General features: G+C 44.5%; 1 protein-coding gene and 1 long non-coding RNA gene across 3 annotated transcripts in view; one reads left to right on the top strand and one right to left on the bottom strand.

Moving 5' to 3' along the window:
* The window catches only part of LOC125640100 (uncharacterized), a 183,913-nt gene that overhangs the window by 116,797 nt on the left and 48,673 nt on the right, over positions 1–18,443 (top strand). The window lies entirely within an intron of this gene.
* SLC6A11 (solute carrier family 6 member 11) overlaps positions 5,276–18,443 on the bottom strand; it is a 286,531-nt gene continuing 273,363 nt past the window's right edge. For both annotated transcript variants that reach the window (XM_048858227.2, XM_048858228.2), the window contains exons 12-15: positions 16,928–17,030; positions 16,029–16,129; positions 15,158–15,328; positions 5,276–8,727 (exon numbers count right to left, since the gene is read on the bottom strand). In XM_048858227.2, the coding sequence (XP_048714184.1) occupies positions 8,575–8,727; positions 15,158–15,328; positions 16,029–16,129; positions 16,928–17,030 (528 nt within the window). In that variant the 3' untranslated portion in view covers positions 5,276–8,574. The remainder of the gene's footprint in view (positions 8,728–15,157; positions 15,329–16,028; positions 16,130–16,927; positions 17,031–18,443) is intronic.

The following is an 18,443-nucleotide window of genomic DNA, read 5'->3' on the forward strand; positions in this document are numbered from 1 at the left end:
GGGGGATCTTAAACCAACAGGGGGGCTGACGCTGGGAAGAAGGGTCCCAGCGCCCAAAGCCCAGAGGTATGTGGCCACCACCATTGTAAGTGTTCAACCTGCAGCACAGCCAGGGCCTGAGAAGGAGGTCTGGGACCGACAAGGAACAGACTGTGAAATGCCTGACATTCCAGAGACACTGTTTGTAATGTTTCAGAGTAACAGCCGTGTTAGTCTGTATTCGCAAAAAGAAAAGGAGTACTTGTGGCACCTTAGAGACTAACCAATTTATTTGAGCATGAGCTTTCGTGAGCTACAGCTCACTTCATCGGATGCATACCGTGGAAACTGCAGCAGACATTATATACACACAGAGATCATGAAACAATACCTCCTCCCACCCCACTGTCCTGCTGGTAATAGCTTATCTAAAGTGATCATCAAGTTGGGCCATTTCCAGTACAAATCCAGGTTTTCTCACCCTCCGCCCCCCCCACACACACACACAAACTCACTCTCCTGCTGGTAATAGCCCATCCAAAGTGACAACTCTCTTCACAATGTGTATGATGATCAAGGTGGGCCATTTCCTGTTTGTAATGTTCCCTGCCACAGAGCAAGGTGATGTTTTCCTTTAACCTTTCCTTGTTCTTTTTTTAAATTAATTGTTAATTAAACAACTTGTATTTGCTTTAAATTGTATAAAATGATCAGTTGGTAAGGGAAGTGGCAGGTGCAGAGAGAGAACCCCAGAGTGGGGACACCCTAGCCCGTCCTAGGTGACCACAGCAGGGTTGGGGGTCGAGCCCTCCAGGAATCCTGGGCCCAGCCTTGTCAGGGTTACGGGGAACTTTGCCAGACAGGAGAGTGGAAGGAGAGTCCTCAGGGGAGGGAGGCCTCTGGATAAAGGAAGTGGGAGCAAGGACTCAGATCCTTTCACTAGCCCACTTCACTAGGGTAGTGCAGAAGCCAGGAAAGTTCCACACAATAGCGGGACCATTCCCCCGCTTACATTTGCGGGATCAGGGCCTAATGCCATTTTCAGGCTGTTGTTAGCTATTTCCCCATCTCCTCACTCACTGAACCAAACCACCCCTAACCCCTGCATTCTCTACCCCATTTACTGTACTAAGATGTTCCATTGGTACATGCGGACATCTGTATGGCAAACCATATACATAATGCAAAAGTACTGAGGGAGTGTAACGGGGTCAGTACCCACCTCTCGTGAATGCCCTTCTGATTGGGTGTATCTGTGTTCTTTCAGTTCTGGTGACCCCTTTCAGTGGTTTGCGGGGGCAAGGGGGTTCAGCAACTCAGCCCTCTGGCTGAGTCACACACACTGTGAACAACAACAGACCCCTTCCAGGGTATATAGTCCACCGAGCTTCTCTCTCTAGCCCTCCCTGGACTCAGTCTTTAGTAGTCCTGACCCTGGCATAGGGCCATATCCCCAGGGCTTCCTCACAGGAAACATTATCTTCCTGCAACCCTCACTGGGCTTAGTACCTACTCAATCCCCAAAGCCAGCCAGGAGCTCCCTCAATGCTCCCCCAGGCCCTGCCAGAAAACTGTCTTTGGTCCTGCTGCTCTTTCAGCCAGGCACCCAGTCCTTTCTTCTCCAGCTCCTTTTATATGGCCCTCCTGGCCCTCTGATTGGCCATTCCAGCAGCCCCTCTGATTGCTTCCTCACAACCACTCTAGGGTACTTGGAGGACTTCTCCACTCCTCCTTACCTGGGATGCATGTGGCAGAACCCTGCGGCCTCCAGTAGGGGGCCTTTGGGCATCACAGGGAGGCACAGATTAAGCCTAAGAATGGGAGAAACCAGAGAACTCAGCATTTGGGAACAGATCTGGATGGAGACCCTCTCTTCCCCAGCAGGTCCTCACTCCCTTTCTATGTTGTTTCGTTGGTGGGGAGAGAGAAGCCCAGGGATCAGTAGGCCCATTTACTCCTCCAGCAACTTGTAGCAGGCCTGTTCCTCCTCCAACATTTTCATGGTGCATCTCCCTCTTCTCTTTTTTCCCTCTCTCTCTCTCCCACTGTGCCTTCCCAAGGGTCCCAACTTCTTCTTTCCATTCTTCTGTGGGATCTTCCCCTTCCCTGACCTTACCTCCCTTGGCATCCTCCTCCCAATCAGTGCCTCCTCTCTTTCCTTCCCCTTCGCCAAACAGGATGGCGGCGGCTGCTCATTAAGTCTGACGAATCCATTCAGGCAGCTGGTGGCTGTCTCTGCCTGCTGCAGAAGCAGGGATGATGCAGTGAGCAGAGCAACTTCCACAGGAAGAGCAGCAAGATGCTGCATGGGGAGAAAGAAGAGAAGCAGCCACAGGAGCAGCAGCCCCTAGAAGCTGGGAGGAGATGCAGGAAGAACACTGCCTCAAGACAGGTTAGCATCTCCATGGGACCCAGGCCAGAATTCTGGGGCTCAGGCAGGGATGGTTGGCAAATATGCCTTGGATTATTAAAATGGAAAAAGAAAAGGAGTACTTGTGGCACCTTAGAGGCTAACAAATTTATTTGAGCATAAGCTTTCGTGAGCTACAACTCACTTCAAATGGAAGGTTTTTTTTAAAGCCCAGTTCAATGCCATTCATTCCTTGTTGTATTTCTCTCTGCTTAGACAATCAAAACAGAGCAGTCTACTTCCATTATCATCATGAGTCTGTTTCCCCTTCGAGGTTTTCATGCATTAGCTCAATGCTGCAATGTTTGCAAATTCTGCAAGGGGCTATTTAAATCCAAGCAACAAAACCGATTCTACAGGAAAACAAACTAAAATTAAAAGACAATTCATGGGCAGTTTTCTGTTGATGTTCAGACGTTTCTTTTTTCAAACCTAATTTTGGGAAGATATTTAAGCAGATTGACCCCCTATTAAAAAGAATCACTATATTTCTATAAGGCACACTAAAAAACACTGTAGGAGCTCTTTGTAATGCTCTGCAGCAACAGAATGACCCACTAATCCCACAACTGAATTTGTTTCTACTAACAGCCCTTGTGCTGATTCACCGATGGGGTAAGTAAACCCCAAAGCAGCCACATTGACTCCTTCCACATTAGAATAAGATGCAGGATACAGTGTTTTCCAAATGGAGAAGACTTTAGATAATGCAACTAATACAAGGCCATTTAGGTGGAATATAGGTCTGCTCTGATCACTAACCACCATCGTTAAGCATGGCATCCATTGAATCACATGGAGGCACATGTGCAAAATCAGAACTAGAAGTAGGCGAGACAACAAAATAGAATGTTAGCATTGTCTTGCCTTTTTCTAGGTCTGGTTTTGCACATGTGCCTGCATATAATTCAGTGGATGCCGTGCTTAATGATGGTGGTTAGTGATCAGAGCAGAGCTATATTCCAAACAAATGGCATGAACCCAAGCTGGAACTGCCCGTGGGGTTGTCTGTGTGAATATGTGTCGCTTGCTCTTTTGAGCATGGCGTGCCGCTAATTCTGCCTTCTTTGCAGACTGTTCACCCTTTGGGAGAGAAGGGAAAAGTGAGCCATCCGTGCACAGGATAAGAGAACAGTGGGTGTTTTTATTAAAATAATGATGGATTAACCCAGGCTTTTCACTAAAAGGTTATGATTTACAATAACATTTGGGAAAAGCTGCCAAACGTGCAGCACAACTCCATAGTGAGTAAGAGCCTAAGAACAGATGGATAGATGATTAACTACATTGACTAACTTAATATCCATTGGCAACTCTTAGAGGAAGGCAGGCCCAGTTATACTGTAACAAACCCACTCCTACAACCTGCTGGTTGTCACTATGCTGCACACTCCCTCCACAAGAGCAACAGGGATCCTCTTAGTCAAAAAGCACAGATCCCTATTCCTTGGGCAGAAGGAGACTCATCATTAGGCATTACAAGTATAGGTCCTCTGACATGCAGTCATTCAGTTTAATCTCTATGTAGTAGAAGGCATACTTAGCCTGTACATTATGCATGATAATATCATGAGGAACAATTATTGGCTAGAACATGTCCCTGGCTTTTAAACCAGATTTTTGTTCCTCCTATGAGAAAATGTATGAGATTTTGGTTTCTGTTAATAGGTGATGGCAAACAAGCTCAAGTCCTTCTTTTCCATGGAATGGACAACCATCATGACAATGGTGGTGTCCACAAAGAGAGGAGGGCAGAGATGCAGAAAAAAAGAATGGAAGACCAAGAAGCAATGACTGTACTTAGTACCCAACCAGTATTACCACCTAGCAAGGAAGTGGAAATGGCAGGCCACACTACAGAGCAGTGAGTTTGTTGTAGGAATTTTAAGAGAAATCAAGAAGTGGGCACAGTTCATAGGGTAATAAGATAAAACAATTGGGGAAACTGACATAAAGAGCGTTGGGGAAGGAAATCTTTAGGCACATCACCCATCCTCTTGCTTCAAGTGTGGAGCCCAGCTGTTTGGTCCTTTTAGCTGTAGTAAATAGTTTATATTGGTTTATGTTTTCAACTTCATGAGGAAATGGGCTAAAGACTGACTTTTCTTTGTAAATAAAAGCATTTCTATTGCTAGCTCCCACACATCCGTGCAGACCACAGGGTTAGGAATGCCAACAGCTGGCTCAGCATCCATCCCTCAAAATGAGTCCCAACCAACCCCTTTCAAGGGTTCAAAGAACTATAACCAACATCGTTTCCTCTGTATTTTCATGCAGCTTTACGCTTCCATTTTCCAGCCATGCCTGGAAGTGTAAGTGTCCATAAGCCACCAAAAAGGATGTTCCCATGGAATTTCTGGTCCAGTCAGACCTTTTGGGCTTCGCAGAACATAACTATAAGATTCAGGTAATCCTCTGACCATGTCGGTTATTACCCAACCCAACCCACCCTTACCACTCTTTTGACACTTGCCCATGGCAGAGTATATGTGCACAGAACACATCAACCTCTGAGGATGGGGAGCAGCTTATCTATCAGAACTTTTAATCAGCCTGACATGCAAAATTATCAGCCTGTGCTAAATTATCATCTCAGTAGGAATGTGGGACAGTGATGCAGGAAAAATTCTCAGGATAGAGGCAGTTATATTTGGAGTAGAAAGGACGATCGAGTGGATGGGGTACAAGACGGGGACTAAGGAGACCTGGACTCACCCACAGACTTTCTGGGTGAGTTTGGGCAAGTCAGTCAACCAATCTTGTGTCTCATCTGTAAAACACATACCTGACAGGGGTGTTGTGAGGATAAAATACACCAGTGACTGTGATTATGAGGGCCATATAAATACCTAGTGAGAGACATTGATATAAACCAAGGACATCAGATACAGTTTTGCCCGTTTCCTTTAATTTTAAAAAATGAATAAGGAGACAAAACTTTGTGCCATTCGAATACCAAATAGATTTTTTTTGTGTGTAAAACAATACATAAACCTGGGTGGTTGTTCGGTTTCTGGGTTTTGTTTTGTTTTTTCCTCCATAATACAGCAAATACTCAGAAAAGGGCAATATTGTTTCTACTGCATATTAAAAAAAAAGTCATCCCTATGACATAATTGCTTTTTTTCCTTCATATTTTGTTTTAAAAAAAAGTTCACAAATACTAGTAGGAAATTTACCCCCCACCCCTCCAAAAAAAGAAACGAAACAAAAAAACCCCAACCCCACATATCTTAAAAAACAAATCAGTAAATTGTTAAATGGGTCAGGTATTACAAGCACACATTTACAAGCACATCACATTAGTAACACTGTATAATACTTTAGACCATGCCGAACCATATGTATGTGTATAAAACTGTTGGTGAAATGATTCATAGCAGCAGAGTAGGAAGGTTCCACAGTACCTGTAGAGATATTTGGATGAGTCCAAAGTGGATTAACAAGCTAAAATGCATGGCTCACTTAGTCAACAGCCGTGAAATGTGCTTTGATTTAAATGGCTACGCTAAATTACCTGGAATTACCATCTCATTTCTATGGGATGGACAGTTGGTGTAGTGGCTAACTTACAAACTGGCACATTTCAACAGTTACTCTTGCAAACTCACATTAGTAATCTTGACTTGCATGAGTAGCTCCATTGAAGTTATTGGGTCTCATGAGAGTAAGGACTCTTTACACAATTAAGGGTTTGCAGAGTCAGGCCCTAGCAAAGCAGTGGACTTGGGTTTCTACACCCTTCACCACTCATTAGGAAATGAGTAGAGACTAGACAGGATCATTTGGAGATGCTAGATACAGAATGCCTTCCTAGGCAAGGTGACCCACAGATTGCAAGTTGTTTTTGATGAGCTAGTTGTCTGGCCCCTTCAGTGGGGGAACAAGAATGAGGATCAGAGAAGGATGCTGGAGAGACTGTGTTTCTCATGATCTGCTAGTACTGCAAAGAGGCACTAATTTCTGAACTCTGGGGTGTACATATTTCCAACATCAAGCAGTAGGATGGACATGCATCTCAATATTTTCTACAACTAGCTCTAGCTGCAATTTTAATTTTGATGACATTTCTCTTCAGTAAATATCACAGCCAAGGGTTTCAAAAGTAACTAGTGATTTTGGTCACCTCAATTTTTGTTTGCCCAGCTGGACCTTCTTAAAGGAACCTGATTTTCACAAGGTACGTGCTCAGCACTCTCTGAAAGTCAGGCCCCTTTAAGATGTCTCTAGTTGAGCACCCCAAAATTAAGGCATCCAAAGTCGTCAGTCCCACAAAAAATTTTGGACTACAGTTTTAGGCTGATACAAGAACAGTTTTCTCTTCAATTCCCAGTCCCCCTGCCCCTGCAAAAAAGGCCATTAAAGTATATAGATTACATAATCTGATTTGAGGATATATGATTCTACTGAATATCTTACAGGAGCTATACAAATTATCTTAAGATAACAATAAATTGTCAAATCTATACTATACATCTCTATGTAATGTTAAAATGAACTAGAAACTATGAGTGAAATCCACCCTTGTGCAGTGGGCTCGCATGAAGCCTCTGTACTAAGAGTCCCAGTTAAGCTTTCCCTAATAGTTCCCTGTGCTGGGCTTCCGGGCATGGGTGAATTTCAACCCGTCTGAGCAGGAGATGCTGTGACATTGCTCCAATATTTTGTTATGTTGTTGCTTGCACATTAGGTGAGGCACGCCTATGTGACACAGTAAACTCACCAGTTTCCCACCCAGCCACTGAGTCAGATGTATCCTGTCAGCCTGAGGGGAGAGGGAAAATAAATTGTATAGTAGTGGTGTTTGCAATATTGACAGAGGGAGAGAGCACAAGATAGTCTAGTGGTTTGATCTCGGGACTGTTAATTGGAAACCCCTATGGCCCAATCATCATTTCAAAATGCAGTTCCTACTCCCTTTGTAGTTTTGGGCAAGTCACATCCCCTGTCTCAATTTCCCCATCTGCAAAATATGTCCTATATAACTTACCTCACAGGGCTGTTGTGCAGGTAAGGAGCCAACTGCTCCAGTTGTGTTCAGTACTGTTTCAAAAGTGCTTTGAAGATTAAAAGAGCCATATAAGTGCTCTGTATTGTCATAATTTATTTCTGGATTTCATTTGAAGGGGGAAATCTCTATAAAATGAGTTCCATTTCTCCTCAGATCCTCTCCAGCTAAGGAAACTGTCCTAGGGACTCCCTTTCTGTTTTGCAAGCAAAGACAAACACATTTCAGCTCAGGGAATGGGAGAAATATAACAAAATGTAGGGAATTTTAGCTAGCCAGAGACAACATGGAATAGCTTCAGATGTTCCAGGAAGCAGCATAGGTGAGATCAGACACCACTCACTTCACAACACAATTCAGAGCTCTTTAAAAAATAGCCTCTAGATGTCTCCAGGAAAATAGTCATCAAAGGGGGACTCATTCCACCACATTTCTATACCTGGCTGTGGTGAGAAGTTCAGGCATGGGGGAAGACACCGATGAGGTGGTATTTCCTTTCGGCTCCAGAAAGAGTACTCACCATGGAAGTAGTGCTTTGCCAAGTACAAGGCTGGAGCCTGCAGTCCTGACTCGGATGACAGGACTGCAGGGTTCAGGTGCAGAGTTCATTCACAAACTGCATGATCCAAGTCCCCTTGAAGATAATGGGAAAGACTCCCATTGACTTCAGTGGGCTTTGGGTCAATCCCACATTCAGATAGAAAGATGATGCAGCTGAGTTACTAGTCCCCCAAAACTCCCTCCAATATAAACAAAAGGTCATTGTGACCCCCTTTATAGACATACATTAGTAGCTGAAATGGTCTGAAATGCTTACAGATTAGAACAGATATATTTATACAATACCATGCTTTCCAAAAAATCCAAGTAGAAAAGTTTTACAGCACATTATACAGGTCCTTCTAACGTCTATAAAACATTTACTGAAATCACCATATTACAAGTCATCACTAACATACAGTACTATGCTAGTTCTTTTTTCTTTTATATAATCATTACTTATAATAATAATAATAATAATTAAAAAATCATTTAAAACAAGTGTACAATGTTCACTTTAAAATTAACTGGTTAATAAATTTTGTGCAAAACAAGCAGCCTCTATAATTAAGTGAAGTATTTATTTATTTATTTATTTATTTATACAAAAAATAACACACACAAAAAGAAAGTTCTTTCAGAAATGTGTCTCCTTTTCTGTGATGGCTGAAATGTTGCCATCGCCTTTCAGTTTGGCATCACAATCATTTACTGTAGCAGCGTATGCCCTTGCTCCAAGCTTTCCTCTCATCTTCAGATCTGGGCAAGGTATGACCAGCTTCCTGAATTTCTGAAACATTGGAGAAAATGGAAGACATTATCTCTCTCTCTCAGACAGAAACACACACACATGCAGCCAGAATCATCATCATCTCCTCATAGCAAGAATGTCTATAGAATCTCTCTTCTCTGCAGGCCCATTTCATTCCACTGGAACCCTGTGTGAACCACTTAATCGGTGTAACAGGCTACACATCACACCACCCGCTTCCACAGCATTCCAGTCCAAGGGCTCGAAGATGACAGCAAACCCTCACATGCTTGATCAAACGCTTAGTTTCACAATAGATGCAGGGCAATATTCATTCCTCTGCAGAGGGTGAGCACAAAGATGAAGGCTCCACTTATGCAGGTGAATTTGATGCAGTCCAGCAAGATGCAGTGAGAAAAGTATTAGATCAGATCTGCAAGAGCCTTTCATAGGGAGTCTGAATATTGAACAGAAGCTACAGTTGAAAATGTATCTGTGTTTACCTAAAAATATCCTTTCTTTAAGAAATAAGGTCCACAGATCGGTTACAATGGTACTTCAGCCTGCTTGCAGTTTTGGGACAGAGTCAGACCTGTCACTCATTGGCAGCAGAGGAATGCCCTGCCTCCTAAGTTGCCTTCAGGTGAGAGAGTTTCCATAGCCAAGATAATTCCAATCTGCTTTACTGAATTACTGATAGTGCTAAATATACTTTGAGGAAAAGCACAATTTCTCCTAATGCAAAGCATGATAAGTCACACCTAATGATATGTCAAATTCCATCTCTATTCTGAATGATCCATTTGTTTCAGGGTGGGCCAGATCAATGGATTTTATTACTCAAAGAGAGGACATTTTTCAGGTTGGCATGGATACATTTTGCATGCTAAGATTCCCAGATCCATTACAATGCAATTTCATTAAGTATGGCTCCAGGAAGGAGAGCAGGATTATTCTATAAATATGGACATCTGAGACAAAATGGATATAACTCTCCTCCATCTTCCCCTGAGCACTAAGCTATAAGGAAGACTTCTGCCACCAAAAAGAAAGGAAATGACGAAATGACATTGGCTAAGATCGGATGATCAATACACAGAATTCAGTGAAACAATGACCATCTAATAGATCTCAGTACAGGAGACATGACTTCTTTGCCCTGAGATTGTTAGTGCTCTTAACGACTGGACTTTGATGCTTAACCAAAGAAGGAATATTTCTTGAATTCACTTAGGAAATGAATGCTACAATAGCTATGAAGACTAGCTGTCTGAATTAAAGAACAATGCTTGTTAGTGAAAACTCCCAACTTCAAATAAAAAAAAAGTAGCCATCGGGGGCCTACTCTAATGGATAGGAAGTATAACACCACCTTCTGCTCGGTAAAATCTGGATAGTGCTATAAGGAGTAGAATGGGGTTCCATGATCGTGCTCTATGATCTTGTTAGAATAAGGCTGATGCCGTAAGGAAGCATTTAATGTGGGATTGGTACAGAGCTACCTTTTCTTGAACATACTGAGAACACTATTCAACAGAGACTTGACCCTTTTGCTTGGACACTCTTATGACCCACAATAAAGCCCTCCTGGGGGAACTCAAGGCTCCATTTCATTGATTTAACATGGTATTAAACTATGGACTTTGCACCAGCCATTAGAATCAGTTCTATTTGTTGCCTTCTCTTTGGGGTGCACAACAGCAATAATCTCTTTATCCAAGTATGTGTTGTAAAGCTGTCTGGTCCAGGAAAGAGCACTGGGTTTTGCAAAAGTACACCTTCTCTGTGAGATAGAAACATCCAACGATCCAATGCTAGATTAATCAGCCCTGAAAGCCATAGCCTCCGCAGCCAGTATAACTCTTTGTAAGTATCACTGCCACTCGCTCCCATCTTTTGGATTCTCCTGTGCAGTCATGGAAAAGGTGCGAAGACATATAGCAGGGATCTTGCCCAGCTTTGCAAATGTCACCTCACATCTTGGGTCCTGACACAGAGAGGCCACAGGACACTTAATTTGCTGTTCCAGATGCAGAGAGGTCAAACACCAGCCCACCAAACTGACCTACAAAGAGTGAGATGTTTCTGGGTGTTGCAGTCACTCTGTTAATCTGACTTCTGCCATATAAGTCTTGGTGTTAATCTTCCCCTTGATGGGCAGTGCACACAGAGATAAGAAACTACTCCCTGCAAACAGGAAAATTTCTCTCTGGGGTAGAGCTGATTCTGGTCTTCCCAGTTATTATGAGAACCCTCTCAGACACGTTGACTGTCATGACCAGAATAGACCTGTTGCCCCTGGACAGAGCAGTGATTTCAGACCTCAGTTAATCATTGCCTTCTAGCTGGTGGATGCTGTGCTCCCTCTTCCTAGTACCCGTTCCCAAAACTGAATTGGGAAGATCCCTTTAAAAAAGTAAAAATCTGATTGTCTGCATTCACCATTTGTGGGATGGGAGAATATACAGCTGGAGCTGGATCTTTGCCAACAGATGAGATGGAGTCAGATGGCAAGGTGATACTCAGATTTACTGTATAGGTATCATATGAACCCTGAAATTTTGAAGCATGCTTATGTATGAGAACAGAATTCCCAATAGCTCCAAGAATTGGATTTTTGTTTCTGTAACACCACTTGTTTTCCATTATGCATATCTTCACCTTCTGATAGCATTCTTCTGAGATGAGACCTTGTACATGAAGATAGTCATCTCTTGCCCAGGCCTATTACTGCCTTTCATGGCACCACATGTCTGTTTGTTTGTCCTGAATCCAAGATACTCCAGGAACGGTATCAGTCTGGGGTTTTGCCTCAGCATTCTAGCTGTACAGAACCCTCATCGTACAAATTGTCTGGGAGGTGATATGTGAATTTCCTTCTTCCCTAAAGTCAGCATTATTACTACCAAGATCCTGGGGAGAGACCCTGGGAGCACATGTAAAATCAAACAGTAACGATCAAAGCTGGGAAAAGAAAAAGGCTACCATCCACCAGCAAAACATAAGAATTGTCCAAGGATGGTAAATGGAAATTCTTTGAAGACAAACTTTCATGAGGAAGTTATTTAGATGTTTTAAATCAGGTCTTTTTCTGCTGGTCTCTGATTCTCTGAGGCTAGAAATAGGATCGGGAATGGGTTGCAATGTTCTGTTCTGAAATAGACGATGGATGATTTCATTCATGGTGTCTCCTGTCCATGGGGTTGCTGAGACTGGGACTGGGCCAAAGTGGTTCCTGAAATTCTTGCACAGCTCCATAGGATAACCTCTATGGACCAGGTCCTTATTTGATCAAAGCTATAAGTAACCCTTTTGCTCTCAGACTCCCAATTGATGCCTGGCTAACTTGACACAGCCGGTTCAGAGACATGCTGACCCTGACAGGCTGAGGCAACAGAAGGCCGCTGCTGACCCTGTGCTTGTTCTAGCTACCACTTGCAAAGAAGTAGTTCATGGACTGCTTCAACTTGCCATACAACCTGTATATTCCTTTCTATAGTCTCAGGCAAGAGTCAGGAGTATAAGTTGACTTTTCTGATTATTCTGAATAGCCTCAGCTCTCTATAAAGTTTCCCATTGTATCAGTAAAATAGCTGTGAGTCTGATCCCAAGGAACAAAGCCCCACATATGTGAATGAAACCGACGTGAATCCCACTTTTTCCCCCTTTCAAGGGAGAAGCCCTAAAGCATACAGTTTTTAGGTTGCAAGGGATCATGCTTGTAGTACTGGCTGCCCATGTTAGCACTGCTTGGGAAAGCAGGTGGGGGCACTTAGGGTGTCCAAAGACCATTCATATTTGTTGTTTATTTCTCATTGTTGGTCTGATGCCCCCGGAGAGTTTTCATGCCGAAAGGAGGGGACTAGACTTGACTCCCAATGTGAACTACCATATCGTGAGGCCACTCTTTCAGATAACAGTCTCTCCCAGTTAGAACCACCAAGTCCCTGATTGCCAGGAAAACTAACCACATCAATCCGTGATAGTAAATTTTGACTGGCACACACTAAGGAATCATCTGGGCTTACAAAATGGTGGCCAGGGTAGAAAGAATCCCCTTACTGCCTCCTGGTTCTTCCACCCCCAGCTTGCTATCCCTCTCATCAGTCCATAGCGACATGCTGGGGAGGGAGAAGTAGAGGTGGAGGCAACCTTCAACACAGGCTGGGAACAATAATCTCAACATTAGGGCCTGGTTATCCAGAGCAGCAGCTGGGCATTATAGCCCAATAATGATGACTGCAGCAGCAGCTGGGGATGACAGCCTTAAACTTTCCCAGTCTTTCAGATGTGGCAGGAAATGCCTATCCCATTATTCTACCCTCTTAGAGGGCATGGAAGGACATACAGTCAGTGATGAGCTGCCAACATCTTAACAACTGGTTCCCTTCTCACTCCATGAGGGGGTTGTTGCCCATCCCCGGCCCCTGGGACTCCTGCCCCATCCAAGCCCCCACGTTCCTTGACTCCCCCCCCCCCGCAGGATCCCTGCCCCATCCACCCCCCTCCCCTGTCCCCTGACTGCCCCCAGAACTGGGCAGGAGGGTCTCATGGGCCACCGTAGTGGATGCCCACCCCACCCCTAAGAGCGAGAGGGACCTACCGGGGGGCAAGGTGGGGAGTCCTGGCGATGCTTACCTAGGGCAGCTCCCAGGAAGCATCCGGCAGGTCTCTCTGGCTTCTAGGGGTGTGGGAGCATAGCTAGGGGGGTAGCAGGGGGAGCGGCCACTCCCCCACTGATCACATCAAAAGTGGCGCCTTAGGTGCCGACTCCATGGGTGCTCCGGGGCTCGAGCACCCATGGGGAAAATTTGGTGGGTGCAGAGCACCCACCGGCATCTCCCCCCCCCGCCCGGCCCCAGCTCTCCTCTGCTCCACCTCCGCCTCCTCCCCTGAACGCCCCACCCCGCTCTGCTTCTCCACGCCCCCTCTACCCCCGGGTTTCCTGCGAATCAGCTGTTCGGCGGGAAGCCTGGGAGGGCTAAGAAGCAGGCGGTGGCTTCCCGCTCAGGCCGAGCGTGGTGGAGGTGAGCTGGGGTGGGGAAGCCTTGGAGGGGGGAGCAGAGAAGCAGGGCGCAGTGGCACGGTTAGTGGAGGAGGCGGAGGCAGAGCGGAGGTGAGCAGGGGCTGCGGGTGCTCTGCACCCACCAAATTTTCCCCTTGGGTGCTCAGTCAGCTCCTAAGGTGTCACTTTTGGCCGGTTAAATTTAGAAGCCCTTTTAGAACTGGTTGTCGCTCGCGGAACAACCGGTTCTAAAAGGGCTTCTAAATTTAACAACCGGTTCCAGCGAACCGGTGGGAACCGGCTCCAGCTCACCACTGCATACAGCTTTGTCTCAGGCAGAAGCACACCTCCGAAGTGCCGTTTACAATACACAGAGCACTGTTCTCTGAAAGTGTCTAATCTTCTCTTGTTCTTTCTTTGAATTTATATTACAGTCTGATTCTCTAATGCTGATGTGCACTATTGGTCTTCCTCCCCTACGGAGGAAGACTTCCCTTTGGAGGACATGGGAGGGTGTGAACACCCTGAGGAATCAGCACAAGTATAGGGCCTGCTTTATTCTGCATGAATCTGCTGTGCTGCAGTCTGTGTGGGTGAGCAGGGAACCGAGTGCTGAGGATTATCCCCCGGCTGCACTCCCTGTGGGTGAGCAGGGAACGGGGCACTGAGGATTATCCCCAGTCTGCACTCCCTGCGGGTGAGCAGGGAACCGGGTGCTGAGGATTATCCCCAGGCCGCACTCCGTACGGGTGAGCTGGGAACCAGGCACTGAGGATTATCCCCAGGCTGCACTCCCTGTGGGTGAGCAGGGAACCGGGCGCTGAGGATTATCCCCAGGCTGAGGCCAAGGGGTCCCCAGCCAGACTGGGCTGTGAGAGAACTGCTCTCTGCCCACAGAGCCAGCCAAGCTGCCCTAGTAGAGACACAATACAATGGGGAGCAGGAAACACACACTGTTCCTTTTGTCACTGGCTTTTTTCAGCATCACTCTGTCCCTAAAGCCCGTAAGGGCACCAGATACTACAAACACCTCAGAGGGGGAGGCGGAGCTGACAGGATCATCTCCCTGAAACCAAATGCAGCCCTCAGACACAGCTGGGAATTAGATAGACACATTATTGAGCTGAATTGTTAGTATAAAAACATGAAATAAAGTTTGGGATTTCCCTTAGACAAGCTCTGCAGCAGGGAGGGCTCAGTGAGCCACCAGCTGCTGTGGAGGGAGAAAAAACTGGAGGGAACTTCAGGGGATGGGGCATAACCCTGGAGCCAGTGACCACCAAATATATTTCTGCCCCCAGCCTGCAAACAGGTGGACATACCATTGTGATGGATCTGTGGACCATAGCACGAAGAAGAATGCTCCTTTTTTGTCTGAGCTGTGCTTAGTCATCAGAAGAGAAGGGGTCATGCTCCTTTACCCACTTCTGCATAAATAAATGTCATTCCAAAAATATGTCTCACCTCTAGAATGGTTCCCTCTGTCTTCCACAACTTAATGCAGATCCACAAAGGTATACAAACCATGGATGACAGGGCCATCATCCAGCCTATCCCATAGCCCCAGTCTGGGTATGTATACACGTTGTTGTATTTCAAAGGCTTATATTTCACCAGGAAAAAGATGAAGATTCCCTGAAATAAAGTGAGAAATATATTAGGTATGTTTGAAGCCACACTGTCTAGGGAAAAAAATAAAATTACTGCACAGGCAGTCTACTGTCCTCCGGGAATCTGAAGTAGTGTAAGCTTTGACGTCAGAGAGAGACAGACACCAATATTCTTTTTTTATGTCCATCTCAAATAATTTACATCTCAGTTCCTTCCACAGAAGCGAGCCACCTTTCAAGTTTAAATCCTATTTACCTTTCACTTGACAATAAAACTTGCGCTTTGATGGCAAAGCATAACTGCAGAGCAGAGATTAAGTTTTGGGTCTGGTAATCTAGGGGTGTTAGGAGAAATGAGCAAGATGGTTTCAAATCTATCACTATTAGAAAATAAGGGCAACAGTATTGGTCTTGAGCCAGTCTCGACATTTGCACCCACAGTTTTGCATGTGAAAAAGCTCATATTTGTATGCACAAATCTCAGATGTCCAACTGAGGAATTTGCTTTTTCCTGTTACGGGAAGCATTAGAATTATGTGCACAGGGAAAATTAAGTTAACATTGATTCTTACCAAATCTACTGTAAGCTTCTTCAATTAAAATATATGCCAAATGCCATAATAATTACTTTACTATTTCTGAAATTCATTAGCCTCAAACATCTGGAAAAATAATCTGCAGAAAACCTACATATTCCCGACCAATTTATTCAGATTAATACTTACTGCACAAATACCAGGAGTTAGGACCATCCAACACCATTTAATTAATGACAATGGTCTGTACCCGATCATATCTTCAATGTTATCATAAAAGCGATTGCTGCCTGCCCAAAAAAAAAAAAACCAAACCAAAACTGAATATAGAATGTTTCTGTGAGCGATTGCAAAGACTAGGATTATTTAGCCTGGAAATGAGAAGAGTTAGAAGGGACATGCCTGTGACGAGGCCCTTCCCGGGATGGACATACATTACATTCAGTGTGCTCCCTGAATACCGGGATGCCAAGGCTGGAAAGGAAGGGCAGTGCTGGGGATATGCGTCTGCCCAGTGGGAAATAAGGACCAACCAGCTGCCAAATCCTAATGGCTTCTGGTTAGTATCAGTCTGAGCAGGGCCCATTAAAGACATAGAGGGTGCAGCCACATGCCTAAGGCCCCTGGTCCTGGGGACGAGTGACATCAGAACCTCAGCTTTCATTTTACAAAAGTACATTTCTAGCCCTTGTCGCTGCAAAGAGAAGCTTAAGAAGGTGGCTTGCTTGTAACCAAGGCAACCATGTCTGCCTGAGTCTGCAGACAGCCAGAAACAAGAGCTGGGACCCTGCTATTGACACTTTTGCCTCTCTGGCCAGGGAGTGAGGGGGACCCCCGCTACCACTCCTGGAACCTCAGAGGGAAAGAAAGCCCTGCCCCTGCTCCTGCCTCTTTGGACGGGAGAGGTCCCCTCCTGCCACTGTCACTCCTAATGGGAGGCAGAGCCATGATACAAGGGCAGAGCCATGGAGGCCCCTGTTATGGTGTGACAAGGGCCATATGTCACTTTAAATCTGGTCCTAAAACTAAGGCCATAAGTGTATGACTTCTATAAATACACAATAATGTAGCAGTCTTCAGTAACTCACCGTAAACCCAGCCTATGCAGATGCATTCAAATATAGCCACAAAAAGAAGGCACATTCCACTGGCTGCATAGGAGTCAAACAGCTGGAAAACGTACATTCCACCCTTAAACACAAAAGACAGAAAAGGGAAACCAAAATAGACTGTGGAGGTCTAATGGGAATATTTCAAAGCACAAATATGATTTTAATTGCACAGTCATTCTCGTTCAGTAATGAGGGATGATAATTTGTCAGTGATTTGTCATTGTGAAGGCTCTTTTCTCCTACTCTCTTAGCCTGTTAAATACTGCACATTTGCATTAAGATAGTAAATGTCTTGGGGGCGGAAGGGAGACGGGAACAAGGCCCATCAGAATTAACGTTGTGTTCTAGCTGAACTTAGAATAATGGAGCATGACATTTCATCCTTTTCTGAAATGTTCTTCGCATTCCATCCTATTTTCAACTTCACTGTTACAGCACCAAGATTCAAATGACTGAAAATGCTTATGATCTCCTAAGTCCTGCACATAAATATGCAGATTTCTTCAAATGTCTGTTACACTACTATGTAAAAAGCGTTAGCTAAATCCTGCGAAAACTCACAGAACAGTAACTCCTATGGAACATGGTCTCATAATCAGGTGCACCCACTTACACAAGGTTTGCATTTAGCTCAAGATCTTTTAGATGCTTTGCTCATCTAAGTCTTTATCATGTAACAACGATCAATTAATTAATGGTGACTTACTGGTAGGCTTTTGTTTAATTTCTTTCCTTTTCAAATGAAAAGCTGCTTTTCTAATGGTTTTAAAATAGAGCTCCCTAAATAATATGAACATTGCAGAAATAGAGCGTGACAGGCAAAGAGGGTCCTACTTCAGCAAAATCTTCATTTGGCATCTACAAAGCACAAGCCAATAGAAGTTGTTTTTTTCTGGGCTTTGGTGGCATACAAGCAGGGCTTAATTTGTGCCAAGGCCAAACCCTGGCACCTCTATGCTTGACAGTTCATAGCCCCGACACCTCTGGGTTTGCTGCATCAGTTATGAATGTAAAAGAATTGCTTGAGCCCCAGCACCTCTTTCATTACAAATTAAGCATTGCATGCAATCCATGCATAACATCCCTTTAAATGGTCCTCCCTGATTAGCTGAAGTGTGTAGTACAACTGTGCCAAGCTAACATGGCACAAAGAAGTAAAATTCACTAGCCTGCCTGTAATTTTTCCTTCTCTGAAGTGGTCATCTTGTGCTCCATGATCCCTTACAACTAAGCTATTCCTCCTCATCCTCCCAGAACAAAGACTCTTTTGTTTTTTGTAACCCCCTCTCTGTACTATTGCTGGGAGAATATTTTTTGGCAAATAATATTTTTGCTGAAAAATACATTTTTGAGGCTGCAAAACTATTCGTGAATTCAGGTTGAATTCAACTAAGTGGAAATTAGGGCTGTCAAGTGATTTAAAAAATTAATCATGATTAATCGCACTGTTAAACAATAAAATACCATTTATTTAAATATTTTTGGATGTTTT

This window comes from Caretta caretta, chromosome 7 (genome assembly GCF_965140235.1).
Source record: "Caretta caretta isolate rCarCar2 chromosome 7, rCarCar1.hap1, whole genome shotgun sequence".
NCBI lineage: Eukaryota > Metazoa > Chordata > Testudines > Cheloniidae > Caretta > Caretta caretta.